We start from the raw sequence: 13,628 nt of genomic DNA, 5'->3' as shown, positions 1-13,628 counted from the left end.
AAAAAAAAAAAAAAAAAAACATATACCAAGTTTTTTAGGTGGGAAGTGTGGTACACGCGCTTTGTCTTCTCCATATTATCACTTTTCAACATTTTTTCACCATTACAACCACATCAAAGACTCCACAACTCAAATTCATCCTACAAATCAAATTTCAAATAATTTCATTGAGTCAATTTCAAATTCCAAAAGTTTTTAAATTCAATTATGAAGAAAGTTTCTTCATAGTTGAATTTCAAATTTCAAGTTTCCATTCCGCCAACTTAATGGAATCTTCCATTGAGTTTCAAATTCCAAGTTTCAATTACGCCAACTTAATGGAATGAAATTTCAAGTTCCAAGTTTCAAGTTTCAATTCCGCCAAATTTCAATTTCAATTGAATGGAATCTTTCATTAATCTTCAAGAATGAAAACTGAAATGGAATCTTCAAGAATTCAATTTCAATTAACAATGGAGCAACCATTGTTGAAGAAAAGAAAGAAAGAAGAAAGAAGAAAGAAGAAGGAAGAAAGAAGAAAGTGGAAAGAAGAAAGAAGAATGAAAAATTTTAAATAAATAAAAATTGTAAAATTTTAAATAATTATAAAATTAAGGGTTTTTTTGGCAAAATAAAAGTTTAAAACATTTTTAGCACTGTTCATGCGCTCAATGCGCGTGACTCACATGCAGTGTGTCAAGTGACAGATATATGCCATTAAAATACGAAAAAAAAAGTCTGGGGGTAATAGGACCCCCACAAAGTTCAGTATGCTCAACTGATAATCCGGTCAAACTTTAGGTAATTTTGTGAGCATTCTCCCAAAAAAACAAACATAATATTTAATATGCTTTAGTTAAATGACTTACATATTGAAAAATTAATATTATAAACACAAAACCTAGAGGAAATAAATTCTCTAAAATATAGTATCATAAATAAATATATGCAAACAATAAAATTATTAGAAAGTGTCATTAATTTTAAAATAAATAATTTTGTTAGAAGACTCCAACTTTAACTTATATACAATAAAAAAAAAAATAGTAGAAAGGAGCTATGCCCCAATTTTAAACTAATACTTTGAATGAAAAAATATGCTTGCAAGTTGCAAAACATCATTTATTAAGGAATTATAGTTATTTACATTAATAAAAGAAATTAAAATTGCCTATATGATCATGTTTCTTCTGAGAGGATCGCTTAGAGCTAACTTAATTTAGATCATCATGCCATATACCTTAATAAGACCGATTTTGTTGTCTAGCTCATATTTGACTTTGCTTCCTTTTGATATCTGAATGACCTACATGAATGCATTGTAGAGATCACAATAACACCAAATTAAGATTTTCATACAAACAAAAAATATAGTAATAAAACTTTCTTATTTTTCTAGACCCATTTACATGAAAGACTTAATGATCCCAATATGCTAAAATCCCCCGCAATTGAGATAAACAAATAAAAGAAATGAAGAGGCCGTTGACAGTCATTTTTCTCAAGACGACAAAGATATGAAAATAATATTCAGTTTATGACCGTATTTTGAAACAAATACTAAAAAAGTGATAGATGGTAGGAGAAACAGATTCTCGTAGGATGCATGGATTGTCATACTCCTAAAAAAAATACAATAAATAAAGTTTATTAACAAACATAATGATGATATGTTAGATCTCATGATTTATTCACAATTAAACTAAATATGTATAATAAAAAATTAAAAGAAAATTCATAAATTATATTTAGTTCCTTTTAGGTGCGGAATTTTTCCTTTTTTTTATCCTAAATATTTAAATAATAATTTAATAATAATTATTTTTTTAAAAATAGTAAATGACGATTTTGTCTATTATGGAGTGTTTTAATGAAGGGTAAAAAGTTCAAATCACTTTTCTAAGGGTCTTTACACTTTTAATATATTATAGATATAGATTATATATATAGATTATAGATCACAGATATAAATATAGATTATAGATTATAGATATAGATATAGATTATAGATTATAGATAAAATTAAAAGAGAATTCATAAATTCATATAACAAAGAAGGCTAGAAAACTCTAGTCATGAACGTAAGAAGAAAACTTTAATTAATTATCAATTATCAAAATAATTTTTTTTTCAAGTAAACTTTGATTAAAATATGACTTAAATAGAATTCTAGACATTTTTTATATAAGGTAAAAAAATTATATAAGGTAAAATTTTATATGATTTAGAAGTTTTATATAAGGTAAAATTCTAATTTATTTAGAAGTGTTAAATAATACAATTTCATAGCTGAATCAAATAATTTTTTTCCTTTTGCGTAAATTAAAAAAATATATATATATTTTGATTAATAATTTTTTTTTTCTTAAAAGTTTCCATGCGTGTTTCCTTTTAAACAAACACAATTTTGGTTCTTAATTCTTTTCCCTTTTACATCACTTTTCTCCTAAAATATTGCATATGATTCCTAATAAAAAATTTCATACATTAGATTTAATTCCTTTTAGGTGTGAGATTTTTCCTTTTTTTTGTTTATCCTAAGTATTTAAATAATAATTTATTATTAATTATTTTTAAAAAATAGTAATTTTTATCCTAAGTATTTAAATATTAATTTAATATTAATTATTTTTAAAAATAGTAAATGACGATTTTGTCTATTATGAAGTATTTTAATAAAGGACAAGAAGTTCAAATCACTTTTTTAAGGGTCTTCACACTTTTAATATATTATATATATAGATTATAGATATAGATTATAAATATAGATATCTTTTATACTTGCTATTAAATATTATTCATCATTAAATGTATTTTTAAAGTATAACATTTATTATATTCAAAAAATAATATAGTAAAATTATCTTATAAATTATTGTTTCTTAAATTTCTATCAATTTTACACTTGATATTAAATATTATTCATCATTGAATGCATTTTTTAAAGTATAATATTTGTTATATTCAAAAAATAATATAATAAAATTATGTTATAATTTATTGTTTGTTAAATTATGTGTCGTGGACAATTTAAAGTATAAAATTTGTTATATTAAAAATAGTCATTAATATTGACCTCATTAATTTTTGTCACCATTTTTCTCAAAATTGACGTCAGTCACCGGCTCACCGCATATCCTCTTAGGCACCAGCTCACCATCATCTTCCTCCGGTGCGGCGAGGATCAACATTTTCTCCTCAAATCACGCCACGTGTCTACCCCAACCTCAACGCCTGTCACTTTATCAAACCCTAAATCTCCCTCTCCCACCTATATATATAAATACCCCCATCTCTCCAATTCTCCTCTCTTCTTCCCCCTTCTCCGAAATCTACACTATTCATACACTTACAAAACACACACACACAGAGTAATGTCCATTCTGTGAGTTCACCTACAAATTCAATTGCACCCAATTTACGGTAAACTGTTTGTATATCTGGGTCGTAAGTCGGGTTATCGGGTCATCATGGCGGAGCCATTGAAGAGATACGGAATTGGATACGCATTAGCACCGAAGAAACAAGCGAGTTTCATTCAACTTTCCCTTATCAATCTCGCAAAAGAACGCGGTATCGATCTCATCAAAATCGATACAGACAAACCCTTAATTGATCAAGGACCGTTCGATTGTCTCCTCCATAAATTGTACGGTGATGATTGGAAGCGCCAACTGAAGCATTACAGCTCCGAAAACCCTAATTCGCTTATCATTGATTCGCCGGAGGCAATTGAGCGGTTGCATAACAGGATTTCGATGCTGCAAGCGGTAACGGAACTGGAAATCGAGTGCGAAACGGGAACGGCGTCGTTTGGGATACCTAAGCAAACGGTAATATACGATGCGAAAATTGTATGGGAAATTTACCTTGAAAACGAAGGGTTAAAATTTCCTGTTATTGCGAAGCCTTTAGTAGCTGATGGAAGTGCAAAATCGCATAAAATGTTGCTCGTCTTTAACAAAGACGGGTTGCGAAAATTGACGCCACCGATAGTTTTACAGGAGTTTGTTAATCATGGAGGAGTGATTTTCAAGGTGTATGTAGTCGGTGATTATGTGAAATGTGTGAAAAGGAAGTCCTTACCGGATGTTAAGGAAGATAATTTAGGGAGATTAGAGAGTTACTTGCCGTTTTCGCAGGTTTCGAATTTGAATAATTGTGAGAAGAATGATGATAAGTATTATAAGTTGATGAATTTGGAAAATGCTGAATTGCCCCCTTTGAGTTTGCTTACTGATATAGCTAGGGGACTTAGATTGGCAACGAAATTACATCTTTTTAATTTTGATGTGATTAGGGATAATAGAGTTGGGAATAGGTATCTTGTTATTGATATTAACTATTTCCCTGGGTACGCGAAAATGCCGAATTATGAGAGAGTGTTAACGGACTTTTTCTGGGATGTTTTGAATCGGAAAGATAAGGGTTTTGAGAGTTTAAAGAAGGTTAACTGCGAAAAGGAAGTTAGGGTTTTGGTGGGGAGTAGCGTATGTGGTGAGGATGAAGGAGCATTGCCCGTTTCATCTCTTAAGATAGAAGAAAATGAGAATCCTATTCAGGTGTGAAATGTGAATAGTAATGGGCGGCCCATTGCACTAAAGCTCCCGCTATGGCAGGTCCAGGGAGGGGCTTAATTATGTGAAATGTGAAGTGCAAAATTTGCTGAAGCATATCATTTTTCTCTTGCATTATAAAGGTTAAAGCAAGCTGCAGGGACTTATTTTAGGAGGGAGCTGGCACATCAGTTAATAAGTAGGTTCTTTGCTTTGATCAACTTAGATGGTAATCTTTGTTCAACTTGTACATTCTATCTTTGTAGTGAAATGGGTACATTTTCAGTATCTTTATCAGTTCTAGTTTTCCTTTAAGGCAATTGTTATTTCTGGCTGAAAATATCTTAAATTGTGCCTTTGATAATTTTGATAAATAAATTTTGCTGTTTTCCTCAGTGAGTGTTCCTTAAAGATTTTCTCCATTATGCTGGTTTACAACGTGGTCTTATTCTAAATTGCTCGGACTCTCCAAAAATGTTGTTGCACTTGTGTCGGATCTTCCAAAAAAATACCCTACCTTTGAAGGATTTGACACAACTGATGACATTTTTGACGAGTCCGAGCAACATAGGTCTTATTGGATAGGAATGTCACATTTTTCAAATGATGTCACTTACTGTGAAAATTGTATGGGAAATTTACCTAGAAAACGAATGGTTGAAATTTCCGGTTATTGCGAAGCCGTTAGTAGCTGATGGAAATGCGAAATCACCTAAAATGTTGCTTGTTTTTAACAAAGACGGGTTGCGGATAGTCTTACAGGAGTTTGGTAAACACGGAGGAGTGATTTTTAAGGTGTATGTAGTTGGTGATTATGTGAAATGTGTGAAGAGGAAGTCATTGCCGGATGTTAAGGAAGATAATTTAGGCAGATTAGAGAGTTACTTGTCGTTTTCGCAGGTTTCAAATTTTGAATAATTGCAAAAAAATGGTAAGTATTATAAGTTGATGAATTTGGAAAATGCTGAATTGCCTCTTTGAGTTTGATTACTGATATAGTTCGGGGACTTAGGTTGGCAACAAAATTACATCTTTTTATTTTTGATGTGATTAGGGATTATAGAGTTTGAAATAGGTATCTTGTTATTGGTATTAACTAATTCCCTGGGTATGTGAAATGCCGAATTATGAGAGAGTGTTAACAGACTTTTTCTGGGATGTATTAAATCAGAACGATAAGGAATTTGAGAGTTTAAAGAAGGTTCAATGTGAAAAGGAAGTTAGGGTTTTGGTGGGGAGTAGTGGGTGTGGTGAGGATGAAGGAACATTGCCTGTGTCACCTCTTAAGATAGAAGAAAATGAGAACCCTATTCAGGTGTGAAATGTGAAATGTAAAGGGTGGTCCAGTGCACTAACCCTTCCCCCTGTCCGCAGGGTCCGGGTGCAAAATTTGCTGAAGCATATGATTTTTCTCTTGCATTATGAAGGTTAAAGTAAGCTGCAGGGACTTATTCTTGGTAGGGAGTTGTTGGTACAGCAGTTAATAAGTAGGTTCTTTGCTTTGATCATGTCTTCTCAAAGCAATTAGATGGTAATCTTTGTTCAACTTGTACATTCAATCTTTGCAATGAAGTAGGTAACTTTTCAGTATCTTTATCTAGAAAATTTAAGTTTTTCCTTTGAGGCAATTGTTATTCCTGGCTGAAAATATCTTAAGTTGTGCCTTTGACAATTTTGATAAATGAATCTTGTTTTCCTCAGTGATTATTCTTATGCTGCTTTACAGGGTGGTCTTACTGCATATGAATTTTGCATTTTGAAATGATGTCACTTACTTGCTTATGTAATTTATTATTGCAAGAGGAATCAGATTCCCGAGGGATTTTTTTCTATGGGATCCGCGTGGCAGATTCTTGGTTGTCTCTCGCGTGGAAGTTATTATGAGATTATTTCTAGAGGAATATTCCTTTTCTGAACTACAATTTTATCAGAACCACAGTTCAAACCTTAATTTGGGAGCTTAAGACTGATTTGTTGAATATCAGTATCTTTTCTTGATAAGGTAAATAATTTTATTAATGTTGGGAAAAATCAGCTGGTTGTATCTTATGCTATAGTCTTGTCACAGGCAAATTTAGTTCATCATGAGTCATAAGGAAACCCCTTTTTGCATGTTTTATGTTCACATAATGTGGTTAATCATTAAATCTTATAGTTAGATTCACCAATAGGGAAGGCTCAGCTACACTAATGAATCTATTTATTCTTAATATCTCTTTCCTATTTGACACTTGACTGTAAATACTGATTCTCTTGCTCCTCTACTGTTATTCCTGCACTTTTTCTATTTAAGCAATATGACTGGAACATGTCTGATGAACATAAAACTATCAGTAGTATTGTCTTTTTTCCTGTAAGAATTTGCTGCCTAGTTGTTCGTGTTTAGGAAATGTTTGTCATAGATGCAATAGATTGTGTGTGTTGGTGGGTTTCTTGAAGATGGATTAGTATTAGGATATTAGTTTTACGTTTAGTTTATTCTTGTACTGCAGGGTTGTAAGACTGGAAAGGTTTTTTAGTTGTCAATGTTGGACATCCACATATGCACAAGGTGAATCTATAATATATTAAAAGTGTGAACATCTTTAAAAAAGTGATTTGAACTTTTTGCCTTCATTAAAAGACTCCATAATAGACAAAATCGTTTTTTCACCCTTTGCTTAAATTATTATTTAGTTATTTTAATAATATTAACTATAATATTGAATCCTAAAATATATATGAAAAGAAAAAATTAAGAGTCCTAAAATATATGGTAACAAACAAATATTAGGGTAAGAAGAAATAAAAAAAACTACTAAACTCCTAAGATTTAGGAACCGTAGTGTTTATGGCTTTAATTTTTTTTTTTTAAAATAAGACAATGAAGCCTATTTTGTATTAAATAAAAAATAAAGCAAAAGTCTAAAAGAACTATAAACAATGTACAGTAAATGTCTATTTGTAGTAGTTTATTATTTTTGGTATTTTTATTCTTCTAAAGTTGGTAGTTATTATGCAAAAAAAATATAAATTTACCATATTTAGAAAATTTCTTTGAAAAGGTTTTGGAATTATATAAATTGAGACTTCTTCTACAACAATACAATTGTATCTTCAATGAACATATGAAAAATAAAAAAAATACTTTTGGTCTTAGATCATTCTTTATTGTTTGCTTTAGAATTATTTTTTACGTCAAGAAATATTTTTGTAATATTAAATCTACTTTAAGGTGTATTGATTTTATAGGTATCTTGAAGATGGATGGTGATGATAATATCTATAGACAGTTAATGATTCGAATTTTGAAAGGGATTAAATTCGCGTGACAATTTTTAGTTTTGAATGATATAAATTATTGTAGCTATTCATTCTTATTTTTTTAATTTAACAATCTTTTCTTTATCTTCTTTTATGATATGATATGTAGTTTATCAAACTTTACGATAAAGAAAAAATTAGTATGATGAAAAGCATAATTAAATCTGCCTGTAGAAAAATACAATAACGGACAAAGAGACGCAACAAGAGACAAAGAAGAGAACGAGCAAATATTTCTCCAAAAGTATTCATGGTACGTAAGAGTTGTTGATAAGCGTTTCTCCAAAAGTATTCATGAATGAAGTAAAAGTTCAACGTATAGTACAATCCTTGAGTCTATTTGGCAGGACAAATGAAGCACGGGGTTTTGCTAAATTAAACTCACCTTTTGAGATTAGTTTTTTTAAATAATATTTTGAAAAGGCGGAATTGAGAATATTCATTATTATATGGGAATAATTTCTCTTTTGGTTAAATTTTTTTCCCCTTATATATATTTAACATTACTTGAATTAAGAAGTAGTGGTTGATATATGTTGTCACCAAAGCAAGTTAAAGATGTTAGGCATTATGTTTCGGTTCTGTTAAATATGTGTTAGGATTTTTCCAAAAGTATTCACAGTACAGAAGAGTTCATAAACTTTTCTCCAAAAGTATTCATGAATGAAATAAAAATTCAAAGTACAGCACAATTTTTGGGTCTATTTGGCAAGACATACGAAGCATGAGGTTGGCTAAATTAAACTACATCTATAGTATATCAAATTCATTAACCAATTGAAACTTCTGGTGGTAAAATATATATGTGCTTACCATAACATATATGTTTTGAACATTTTGCACCTCATTAAAAACCTTCATATTAGATAAAATCGTCTAATTTTAAATATTTTAAAGTTACACGTGCGAGACACGTGCAGCTAAACTAGTTTCCTAGAAATGTGGGTGTTAAGATGGTTTTGCAGTATACTGGATCAAAATTGATTACATTTAGCAAGAAGTGCAAGTAGCACATATAAAAGATAAAATGGAGAGACTGTCTTTTGAGACAGTTTGGTCATGACTCGTCGGAGGTTTAGGCTTTGTTCTTATTTGAAAGTAACTTGAGATGTACAGAAACATTTCGAGAAATAATTATTGGCAAATTTGTGATTATGCTCATGCCTCAGTTGTTGGGTGTCTTTCTCATGTAAATCGTTTTCAGTTGTGGTTAGAAGTAAGACATTTGATGGGAGATGAAGAATGTACATGACCAATTATTGTATTGTCGTTTGTTTCCAAAAATATTTGAAGTGGTCTTTTAGTCTTGTAGAGATTTGTATGCCAGTAGAGATTTAGATAACTTCTGCTACTAGAGACCTTCAATTTTTAAATATTGGATTGAGACTAGTCTAAATGGAGTGACATGAATAGAATTCATACTGTCTACTCCAAGTAGCTTGTTGTTGAGCCATAGTTATTGTGGTTGCTGCATATGTATCAAGTTCTTAGTGTTTTTGATGAGAGTTGCCACTTACAAATAGGGACTTTTGTAAAGATATTGATTATGTGGGGAACCTTTCCAGGTCATCACTTTTGCTTTTGAGTTACAGTTACATCTTACTTGCATTGATATTTTTCCTTTCATGTAATATGTTTGTGTTGGTTAATATATTTTCTCGATAAGTAATGATATTCTATAAATGGTCGAACAGCACTAAGGCATTTTGCTAAAATTGTGTTGGTTAATATTTTAAACTGAAAGCTTTTTCCTTGTTTCAGAAAGTTGCATCAATTGTCCTGCAGACTTGTTTATTTATAATATTAGTCTGAGACATGATGTTGTATGCAATATATCAGGTTTAGAACACCCAAAAAATCAGGGTGAATTATGATTTATTAGTTGGATACTTTAGGGCTTCATAATTTACACTGCTGGAAAATTAGTCAATATCACATGCATTATCGTGTGATTTTTCATTAGAACATGTGGAAAATCATAAATTTTACTTTTCTGTGTTTCCTTCTTTTTTGGATAGTGAAATAAATGCTATCAGTTTGATGTGGATTGGGTGCATCTTTCCATTTATTATATATATATTCTTGTCTAGTTGCGCAACTGTGATCTGTCGCTTAACTTCCAAACACAAGGATGATAGCAGTTGCATGAGCTGCATGAATCGAAGTTAGCTGTAACCTTCACATGAGTTGCATGGATCAAAATTGGCAGTTACCTTGGTGCTGACAACTAATCAGGTGTAAGTATGAGAATGCTGTGTCAGTTCCTTGAGTTGTCTCCTTTCCTCATCCCAGTGTACCTTCACATCTCTTTATGCATTGTATTCATCTCTGAAGTTTCATCATCTCACTATGTAAAGCTTGTGCTTTGTTTTGGTGTAAGTTTTCCTGTCGGTAACATGTAGAAGTTAAAGCAGGTTGTGTTCCTGCAGTGATGTAGTGGTGGCCTGGAGGATTTGTTATTGAATATTTTGTTAAATTGGTATACCCTTAAAGCCAAATAGCAGTTGCAAAAAGTTTCACGTTGAAGGGTAAAAAATTTGCTTTAATTAAATAAACTGAAGCAGAACTTTTAAGAACTTCTAGTCCTGAAACTAACTTTGTTAATGCATTTGTCCTTTTAGTTTTAACATGTGTACCTCAGTTGATTATCAGCTTTATTCCTGGTCTAAGTGCTAGAGTATATGTTTCAAAAGTTCAGGTTCTCGTTTTAGGAATAATTCTTTGACGTGTAGCTAGTAGGATAGTGAAAAATTCATGTCATGAAGGAAACCCAGAAATGATACATTGGAAGAATCTGTTGGTCTTTTAATATCAATAGGTAAAGAGAAGATAACAAGCGTGTTTTCTTAAAAGCAACGTGCAACTAAAGTGAATGCTCTAGCAGTACATGGGAGCACATCTTAAGTTCTGTCAGTTTCTTGATTCCTGTTGTTTTTTTTTGCATTGTGGCTTGCATTATTGAAATTCCAATTATTGTTATGTCTAGGAAATGAAGCCCAAAAGGTGCTGATCCAACATATTCACGTTTTTTTATTGGTTGAGAGGTTGTTTGATTCATAGATGTAATGAGTGGAAATGTACAATAAAAGATGTTTCATCACTCACTTTTTAATCATGACAAAAACAAGTAGTAGATCTGGACTTTCACCAACCATTTGGAAAAATTGCCTATTGAAGTAAATTATTTTGAAGTCCTTACTTTGCTGATATCTTTATTTTTCTGCATGCTTTGACACGTTGCGTCGTTCTTGATATCTGCACCTTATGTTGCCTACCAAAAGCTTAGTGATCCGGTACTGTTGGTAAATATTTGAATGTCACATCTGGTGGTACTTTACTCTGCTGTGAAAGCGAAACCTAAATTGCATATTTCTGTGAGTACTATGCCCTAGACAGCTTATTTATTCCCCGTTTACAGGATTTTTTCTGTTTGTGTTGGATGAGTATCTTGTCTTGACTTCAGTAGCCTAAATTGTTATTTTTGTGCTTTTGTGCATTTCCAATTGTAGAAAGCAGTATTCTCAAGGGTTTGTGACAGCTTTGAAAGCATGAATTCGGGTTTTAGACACCATTTGTTGGATATACTCAGCTAGCAGTGGTCCTTAGCTTAGTGTCTGCATCTATGGGTTTTAAAAGAAGTTGGAACTGTTTTAAGACATCGTACTCCCTCATGCCAGTCTCTTAAACCCCTGCAAGCCCATATATTCATTACAACTGATATGAATATTTTGTTAACTTGAATGAATTTGGAGGAACCAGTATAGTTTTGATATAGTACCTAGTGCTGAGTTCGTGGCTTTGGGTTGGTACTCTAGTACATTATTTGAATGATCTTCTTGGGATTGCTTCTCTTGAAGCTTAACATTGTCTTTGGATTGTTCCAATTATGTTGGGAGTTCACATGTATACTTGTTTCAAATTATCACAATGTGTGGTAAAAGGTTCTACCTGAACCGTTGACCAGGCTCATGACGAGCCAAGTCAATCCTGGTTGGAAAGGAGCTTGATTACACCTTACGTTGTAGTGAAAGATGTCTTCCTCCTTGTCTATACTTGTTTTTACTTAAAATATACTTGGTAAACAAACCACTTGGCCCAACGATGCCTGAGGTTGGCCTTTGAAGGCTTGTTCCACATTTTTTTTTTTTTTCTTATTGCTAGTTGGAACTTCGACTCTGTTGACCTCTTAACCTTGTTTATTATATCTACCCTTGTTCAACGAGGGAAAGCAATGAGGGAATTTCGTTTTTCGAGGCCCCAAAGCGCAGTCTCTTCTTCAACGAGGGGAAGGTGGGAGGTGAGTTTCGTTTTCAAGACCCCTAACCTAGTCTTGGTTTGATTTTCTAGTGGAAAGATTGGATTTCTAAGGGAGACTTGCAAGTGCTGGCCACTCCAAATCATTGAACAAACCATGTCCCCAGTGCAAATTTTGCAAGTACAAGTTCCTTGAAAGACTGAGAGTGGAGCAGAAAATATTAAGTCATAGTTACCTTAATATAAATGAAAAAAAGGTATACATTCAGTATTATTTTGAGGTCAATTTTTCATGTAATTGCCAGCGCGGTCTTCCACTTTTCCTCCTCTGACTGGTGCTTATACATTGCACAACTTTCTCGGGCTGGCCGCACCCTGCCATTCGTGGTCCAAAAACATGATAAGGAGTGCGTGTGATACTTGATTTTTGGGCTTTTAGTATTGGGTCTCATTCCCGCACAAATCTTGTTTCCTAATACGGAGTGTAAACAATTGTGTGTAGTAGAAAACATAAGTCATATAAGGTTGAAAATAATTATCATTTGCAATTAAAGTAAAGATTAAATGGTTGAAAATATATATATATATATTTCTTTTTGTGTTGGTATATTTCGGAGTTCATAAAGGGTATTTGTATATGAAGCAAATTTTGAGGCGCATGAATAAATCTCTAAAGTCAAGCGAATTTTGAGGCGCATAAATAAATCTCTAAAGTTGATTTGTATTTTAATATAGTCTATAATTTATATATTTGGCTACATCATGTAATTAAATAAATTTAAGCTATGATGCTCCATTTATTGCTTTAATGTTAGTTATTTTTAAAATTTTGTCGGGAATGGAAAAATTACCTTGAAATAACGTTTAAATTTCTAGAAATGATTTTCTACTTTTGCTTTCCCTTATATGCCCTTCAATATCCTTAATTTTGTTTGTTAGTTTTCTTTATTCTTTCCCCTCTTAATTTGACAGTTGATAAAGGTTGTTGAACTTAAATTGACTAGTGAGCAGTGGAACATGAGAATATTACTTGATTTTTTTGGATTACTTCTTTTGTTGCAATTCGTATTTTAACTTGATACAAAATTTAAGAATGAAAAAGAGAATTTTGAATTTTATGATCTTAAATTAAATATACGTAAAGTATATCAAATGTCATTCAATTTGTGACCTTAATTATGCCACACAGAAAGTGCTAAATTAACGAGTTGTTAAAGAATAAAACTTTTTAGAAGTATACCCGCTACAATCCGACTATTGTGTACAAACACAACTTTTGTCGAACAAGAGAATTGCGAGGACTAAAAAGAGTAGGACAAATAAGTTAAAACGGAGGAGAGACTAACTTTTGGCTTGTAGTCAAGAGGCAGTTGTTAATTGTACGTAGAGGTTTGCTCTTGGTTCTGTCAAGGGCTTAGGAGGCATCATGTGAAGGCTAACGTGTCAAATCAGAAATTAAATCAAGAATCATTCTTTATTTAGTATTTCTTTTCTTTCCAAACCTCAAATGTATGTTAATACTACGCTGTGTAACTA

The 13,628-nt window shown here is 31.8% G+C and overlaps 1 protein-coding gene and 1 pseudogene across 5 annotated transcripts; both read left to right on the top strand.

Annotated features, from left to right (window-relative positions):
- The first annotated feature begins 3,066 nt into the window (after positions 1–3,066).
- On the top strand, positions 3,067–12,650 carry LOC107870752 (inositol-tetrakisphosphate 1-kinase 1). 5 transcript variants are annotated; one of them, XM_047394742.1, is made up of 3 exons: positions 3,067–4,734; positions 6,337–6,537; positions 8,013–12,650. In XM_047394742.1, the coding sequence occupies exon 1, from the start codon at positions 3,450–3,452 to the stop codon at positions 4,545–4,547; it is 1,098 nt and encodes a 365-aa protein (XP_047250698.1). In that variant the 5' UTR covers positions 3,067–3,449; the 3' UTR covers positions 4,548–4,734; positions 6,337–6,537; positions 8,013–12,650. The 5 variants fall into 5 exon arrangements, with proteins under 5 accessions (XP_047250698.1, XP_047250699.1, XP_047250694.1 ...); XM_047394743.1 differs by having other exon boundaries at positions 3,067–4,764; positions 6,346–6,537; positions 12,186–12,650; XM_047394738.1 differs by having other exon boundaries at positions 3,067–4,764; positions 6,346–6,537; positions 9,929–12,650.
- LOC107872687 lies at positions 4,774–6,330 on the top strand (annotated as a pseudogene).
- Positions 12,651–13,628: the final 978 nt, after the last annotated feature.

Source organism: Capsicum annuum, chromosome 1 (genome assembly GCF_002878395.1).
Source record: "Capsicum annuum cultivar UCD-10X-F1 chromosome 1, UCD10Xv1.1, whole genome shotgun sequence".
Classification (NCBI taxonomy): Eukaryota; Viridiplantae; Streptophyta; class Magnoliopsida; order Solanales; family Solanaceae; genus Capsicum; species Capsicum annuum.
This window is presented reverse-complemented; position numbering and strand designations above follow the sequence as displayed.

Bases quoted from the DNA above. Each gene is read 5' to 3' on its own strand.
- LOC107870752 (XM_047394747.1), top strand. From the start codon at position 3,450: ATGGCGGAGCCATTGAAGAGATACGGAATTGGATACGCATTAGCACCG.